Consider the following 7,156-nt stretch of genomic DNA (forward strand, 5'->3'; position numbering starts at 1 on the left):
CTGATTGATGATTGATTTATTTGATTATTGATTGATTGATTGATTGACTGACTGACAATGAGGTTGACTGACAGATTGCTCATAATAGACTGAATGAGTAACCTAGCAGACGGCCTTTCAATAAGGGAGCACCAACTGGGCAAGAGCCCAATAATATACATGAAAAAAATCCTCAGATCTGATCGGCTAAAAAAAGAGTGCATTTCTCATGCAATACGGGTGCAAATTTGTAACAGCTAGGAATGCAAAATGACAATTGAACGCGTTTCCAAGGTTACAGTTTAATGAAAATTTTGAATTTGACAAACGTTGTAGTCTATTTCAACCTATCAGTTAAATGCAAATTAAAGTGCGCTGTCAAAATTTCGCTTGGTTTCTGTCTTCCTTTTTTTCATGATTGTTCTCTTGTAATTTGGCATAAATAAGCACTTGTAAATTGTTCAGACTACAATTTTGTTGCTTTGAAATATTTACCCGTTCTTATTGATACCACATTACACGAGAAAATACTTATATACCTTGGACGTATTCTGCAATAAGAGTAGTTCATTGATCAATTCATGCAGTTCTATTTCTTTGTCTTTGTAAAGCTCTAAACGCAAGCGGCGATCATTAAACAACCTCATATTCACCGAGGATCAAGTACATCTCTTGCCTGGTTACCCAAAACAGGTTTCTCAAGTTCCTCTTTTGGCCGTCATAGCATTTTACTTACAGACTCCTCTCGGATCATCAAGCTCCGTGATAAACAAGAATGTTGTGGTGACAATTGTGAAGTCTTCTGTGGCGGAAATCTCCTTTGCTCTCAATGCAACCATCTCAAATGTACAACAACTCATTGAAGACACAGCCACAACAGCATCAGCATCAGAACCAACATCAGCGACAACAATATCACCAAGAACATCACCAACAACAAAGACCTCAACAGAAACACCAACTGTACCAGTAGAAGAGGAGGACCCCAATACCATGCTATATGCTATAATTGGTGGTGTTGTTGGTACTCTTGTGTTTGTCATTATCGTCAGCTTCATTGTTTGGTGCCTGTGCAGAGGGAAAAAACGGTAAGCGGTCTGACAAGCTCTCTCACTCGTTATGTAAAACATTTTGATGTGTCTTTACTAGACGTTTTTGAGAAACCTTTAAATTTCCTTAGAGTATTAAAATAAAACCATGTCGTAACTTCAGAAAGCAGCCGAAAGCACAGCGACAGCAGCAATCTCAAGGCCAAACAATGTGTACCACTTTTTTGGTTAATTCTTTTTTACATAAGGATAAATTTGAGGTTTTTTTTTTTTGTCATTTTCTCTATTAACGTTTAGCGCCATTTCTACAAATTTTATTCATGGTCAATCATTTTATCAGTGTTGTGATCTTTATCCTCCCCTAGTTGCTCGACGGGAACGAATTAACATGATGACTTTAAGGTATCATTTAAAAGCTACCTATTGGACCTTCTATAAAAATTAAAAAAAAAAGAAGAGAATTTTGTTTTTGTTAGGTCTCAAAAGGTACACAGTGAAAGGTCGGTTCGTGATGAGGAAAAGAACGATACATTGCGCTTGGAAATGGACCGTGTAAAGAGTGCTGACGATATTGGTTACCACAATGACGATTACACGTAAGTAATTAAAACTTAACCAATCAACGTTGTCTGTACTCTTATCGACAACGATATTCGTCATCACAATGTTGTGGACTCAGGAGGCGCCAAAGAAAGTGTCTATTTCAGAGCGTAACCAAAATCATGACAGAAAGAAAGAGCAAGCATTGTCTATAAGTTTCTGGCAATTTGATTGTATTTTCTCCTGTGTCTGCAGGTAGAGATGGGTTCGTGGCGCTTGCTCAAGGTTGTCATGTGCGGTTTAGATATTATTTAAAAAAAATTAATGTCTCGGTAGTCAATAGATATGTTTTGCACGCACTTGTTTTTTGCTGCCAAGGGTAACTGATTCCGTTATTTGATTCCATTCCAACCGATTCCATTTTTTTCACCTCGTTGCACGAAACACAAAAGTGAAATATCCACCCCTTCATTCCTTTGTAATGGTCAAATACTGTTGTAATATCATCAAATTGCACAGTTACCCACCCATATCCCTCACGTTAAGTATATCTAGCGTATACTTGACGGGTTCATAAATGCCGAGTAATTAGATTACTAATTTACTGTTCTATTCCGCAGGATTTCACTCAAAGTACGTCTTGAACGCAAGAGACCAGGTTCCATCGTATCTGTGGACACCTAAACCAAGTTAGGAAGGCAAGAGTCTTACAACACTTCACACAGGACTGGCCAACATATATTTTTCGACTGCTAAGGTTAAATTTTGCTTGCTTGAGAGACGGGCTTGTAATCGGAATTTTTCAAATCGTTGTGCGAGATCATTACACTTTCCATTTCCGATTATCCGATTTAATATACCTTACAATTGTTACAGAGCGAACAATAATTGTTGCGGTTACATAACAACAATAATTGTTGCGAATACCTAAGCGAACAATAATTGTTGCGGTTGCGGTTTCTTCCCAGTGGGAAGAAAAGAGAGCATCTCAATATGAAGAGGTCATTAGAGAGCTTAAACACGAAACGTTTTAAGCAACATAAGGCAACCGGAATTGAGCTGTTTTTGACTCCCACATTTGCCCTGTTAGGTATCTTTCTACCCTTATAAACGATTAGTTTAAAAATCTGGAAGAGACGACTGCCCGGCCATTCAAAATGTTTACTTACGGTTTAACGTCCGTCGCTCAGAAACGCCTCTTGCTTAACCTCGCTATTGTTGGATATAAGGACCTGTTTATGACAATGGTTCCCACAGGAAGTGATGTCAATGGAATTCGATAGAAGGGAATGGCATAGCGCGCATTAAAGTAGAATGGCACAGAATAGCACGTGTAGGCACTACAGTGTAACACAAATGTATCTTATTTACACTGATGAATATGAACGTAGTGGGCTACAAGTACAGCACGTAGTACAACGCATTAGGTCAACTTTCTCTTTCTTTATTGCACATTTTGCGATAAAAGTAACCGTCTGTACTTTGCTTTTACTTTTTAACGTTTATTCGTACTAGAAAGTAAGTTACAATCTTCGACAAAAACCTTGAAACACTTCGAACATTCTTGCACCATTTTTGTCCCCATCCCTTTTTCAATGTTGGTGTAGGTAGTCAAGCAGTAAAATGTTGTCTCAACACTGTCCAGTGGAAAGGGGTGTTTCAAGAATTTTTGGCGAGGATTGTATTATATATTTAGTAAATAGATATATATCGTATGACTAAAAAGACACGATTAAAATGTGTGATCGTTTTTGACAGAGAATTGATTTCTAATAAAAATCTGCTATTATGGTTAACTAATCTATAGAGACGGTTTCAACTATCTGAACAGCCAAGCATTCAACCCTTTAAATTTATTAAAAAAATATGGGGAGCATATCCAGACATCGTTCAACGTCATAGAAATTGTGAAGAATATGTTTAAAATGTTGGATTAAACGCAAGCTGAAGTCAAATTTATCAACATCGATTCAACATTTCCTTTGTTCTAGGAAACGGTGGAATTCCGAGAGGTCAATTGAATAATCCGGTCAACAATTGTAGAGAACACTCAGGCTAACATCAGGCCAACGTTCTGTCGGCACTCTACGATCGACAAAATGATATAACGATGTGTAACATATATTCTAAACGGGATTCTGGTGTCTTTTTTCTAGTTCCTTCCGATCGAAATGTTGACTTCATGGTTAACGCGATGTTGAAACCGTTTGAACGCCATCTGCAAACGTTTGTTTTTGCTTTTATCATTTCCCCAAATGTTAAAATAGTTTAAACGCGCTTTTAAGCGGAAACGCACAAACGACTAAAGAAACATGTTTTCGACAAAAAACTGGCCGTGCGTTGAGAAGAAGGTAGGCGCCATAAGTGTCGTAAAATTTGGGGACGGTAACTAAAGTTTCGTGGTACCTTTACTTTAAATGAAAAGCTCTTGTTGGGCTAAATTGCAACTAAAAACAAGCTTAATTCAATACAACTTAAGTTTAAAGTTGAGTGCAAGGTATAAAAGTCTTTATTAAATTTTCGACCTCGGATATGAAGTTTCTACTGCATGTAGCTTTATGATTGGTTCACTCAATCTCGGTTATCAGCTCATATACCGTATGACCTAATATGGAAACTGATGAGTCAAGTTTTGCCAGGACAAAGCATCTGACACTTTCAAAATTTGATGAAATTTAGTAAAACATTATTCCATTCGCACTTGTTGGATATGAGACTCGCGCTTATAACCAACGAGGCGCGGAGCCGCCGCCGGCGTCGAGTTGGCTATTTACCATCTCATATCCAACAAGCACGAATGGAATAATTGTTAAATGTAGCAAAAATATAAATACTCCTGCTTACAACCTTTATTTACCCTTTCTAAGATAAAAAGTACTAATGAGGTTGTGCTGCAGGTTTAATTCCACTGGTCAATGCACAATGAGAAAACGAGAGAATGGCGAATGTGCTGAATTGCTTTGCTTGAACGGGAAAAAAATACACAACTAGCAAACTGAAAAAGTGAATTTCAGTTATGTAAAAGCCGTTAAATTAAACATTAAATAAGATGCGAAGCTAGTTTTTCAACATCTTCCAAAATGCTCAATCTTGGGCCCACTGGAATTCCTAAACGTAACTCTGTAGTCTTTCCTCTATCGTGTATGGAAATTCCAATATTCTCACTTGCTCTGCCTCAAAGTTATCGCAAATCTCTGTTGAATGTTAAAGAATAATATCAAAACATGTAGTGTTGCAATCACAACAAACGAAACAGCACATTAATTAGACTGTCTAGGCTTCCGTTGCATTTAGTTCTTTATGACAGAAAAGTTACTTGTAAGGTCGCCGACAATTTTAATTCCATGGTCCTTCTTTAGTGCTTGCCGATTGCTGAAAAAAAGTTTTCATCAATACGTTATTCCAAATGCCGGCTAGTGTAATCGACATAATCTGCATCGCTCAGATCACGTTGATGATCATACACCATGCATTGTTGGTTAATTAGAGGTTGTTTAGGTTCGCGCAGTTTAAGGTCTTGCCCGAATACCACTTGGTAAATAGTATTTTCATTGGCGGGAAACTGGGCTAGACAAAGTGAGAGATGGTAGAACTTATGAGGCTGTCAAAGTACATGAGGTTTAATTCAGTGGAGGAAGTGCAAGACACAGGTCAAAAGGAACTCGAGGTCCTGGCACGCATCGTTGTAACAATAGCTGATTCAGTACCTTTGTACAGACTCAAAATAGAAGGCATGATCCTACTGTCATACAGGTATTCAATATCATCTGCGACACCATCTCCCAACAATTTTGGGATCAGAGTTGGCAACCCACATTCTTAACCAGAGAAATTTACGACGAGCAGTTTACTAAAAACGGAAGTGTGCAGTTCTGGTAACCCATAAGTTTTTTTGTGTCCGTCAAGTGAGCACACCCAGTTTGCCCACTTTGTCGTAAAGTGCCCTTTTGCCTTTCCCTTCTTTCTGATTGCATGGGCATCTAGCTGCTAGCCCCGCAGTATCCAGATCAAAGATGACAGAGTGTACCAAATCACACGGGACAAGAAGACCGTGTTCTTGCCGTGATTTGTTTTGCCATAGCTCAATATCCGAGTAAACTGCCAGGCCCCTCGAGTGCCTTTTGCACTTGCTACACTGAAACCTTGCTGTCTGTAAAATAGAGTCCAAAGGAGGCGAATTACTTTGTATCGTTCCCTCATTTCCTCAGAAACTCCGCGTAGTTACTTTGACCACAACTTACCTTCTTTATGGAGACAAGCGTAGCTCAGTGGGTTCTAGTGCAAGCCCTTGTGAGCTATAGCTAGTGGTCGCTAGTTGGATCGACGTCTACGTCTGATCCTTGTAGCTGTTGCTTTGAATACTCGTAAATTTAAAACGGAGCATTGACGAAGGAAGGGTGTAAAAAGTGTGCGCTGAAGGCCACAAGTTCACTCAGTGTCAAGTTTGCTGTCACTGTTACGTGTTACCCTCGAAAAATGGGGAAAAGGAAAACAAAATATCAAACAGAGCGCACTTATTTATGATTGGGCAAAGTATTTCATTTCTGTCACGAGTCACAATACTCGCGGCGCTTATTAAAACTATCTCATCGTACCTCAAGAAGGACATGCTCGTACCCTCCTTTTATTCCAAAAGCGACTGTCAAACGCACTTTTAATATTCCGAGATTACTACAAACACACCTTTTAATTTATACTGTTTTCGGTTGTATTGAGTACGACCGGTTCCGTCACTCATTGTTTTAGACTTAAATGACTTGTGGTTTGTTCTTGCATTACTAGCAAATTAAGAGCCGACCTTTGAAAGAAATGCATATTAACTGAGACTACAAGCAACCGTACGACGCGTTCCGAAGTAGGGTCAATGTTTTGCTTTTAGGTACTGTGCTTCTTTATACCGATATGGCTTGATGTGGAAGTTTTGAATAATGTTTCAGCAATAACTGAGCCTTACCCCTTGATGGCAGCACCCACGCGAACGAGGCTTACACACAAAAATCATGATTTATTTAGGCTCAGAGGATTTTAACACTCTGAGTCCCAACTGCCTGCTATTTTTTGGCACTTTTTTTGGCGATTATTTTCTGCTGCACCTGGCTTCGCTGTAGAAGAGGTTCTCATTGAAACATCTGCGGTTTTGGGGCAATGTGGGCTCAGGTTTGGGCATCTCGTGAGAGAAAGTAAGGTTGCGAGTTCTAATCTGGTGGGTTTATTATTTTGTTATTTTTCTGGCCATAAGCCCCCAGGCTGGCATCATTAAGCTCGAATGTGGGTAAAGGAAAGCCTTTGAAAGAAAACAGAGTGAGAGATGGTTTCATGCAGACTGGGACACCTAAAATGCTTCGTTGTAAACATGGCGGTTAACGAGTAAAGTTGTCTCTTTCAGTTTGGACTTTCTGTGGTTGAATTTCAAGACCTACCGATACAATTTGGGCAAGTTTTGAAAGCTAGAACTGATTTAAATGGATGCTGTACTTTGCTGGCGGGACTGGATGCCCCGATACTTCTAAGAAATATATGAAATGAGAATCGGATAAATTTCCGGTTCGTGGAATGACACAATTACCCATAATTCTTTTTGGGAATGA

General features: G+C 39.1%; 1 protein-coding gene and 1 long non-coding RNA gene across 2 annotated transcripts in view; one reads left to right on the forward strand and one right to left on the reverse strand.

Annotated features, from left to right (window-relative positions):
* LOC138027003 (mucin-like protein) overlaps window positions 1–3,372 on the forward strand; it is a 25,485-nt gene extending 22,113 nt beyond the window's left edge. The window contains exons 25-27 of the mRNA XM_068874483.1: window positions 591–1,067; window positions 1,505–1,624; window positions 2,189–3,372. Of these exons, the coding sequence (XP_068730584.1) occupies window positions 591–1,067; window positions 1,505–1,624; window positions 2,189–2,252 (661 nt within the window). The 3' untranslated portion in view covers window positions 2,253–3,372. The remainder of the gene's footprint in view (window positions 1–590; window positions 1,068–1,504; window positions 1,625–2,188) is intronic.
* Window positions 910–7,156, reverse strand: part of LOC138027004 (uncharacterized) — a 6,326-nt gene continuing 79 nt past the window's right edge. The window contains exons 1-3 of the long non-coding RNA XR_011127387.1: window positions 5,810–7,156; window positions 2,738–4,762; window positions 910–1,047 (exon numbers count right to left, since the gene is read on the reverse strand). The exon at window positions 5,810–7,156 is cut by the window's right edge and continues 79 nt beyond it. This is a non-coding gene — a long non-coding RNA (uncharacterized lncRNA). The remainder of the gene's footprint in view (window positions 1,048–2,737; window positions 4,763–5,809) is intronic.

Source organism: Montipora capricornis, chromosome 12 (genome assembly GCF_036669925.1).
Source record: "Montipora capricornis isolate CH-2021 chromosome 12, ASM3666992v2, whole genome shotgun sequence".
In the NCBI taxonomy this organism is placed as follows: domain Eukaryota; kingdom Metazoa; phylum Cnidaria; class Anthozoa; order Scleractinia; family Acroporidae; genus Montipora; species Montipora capricornis.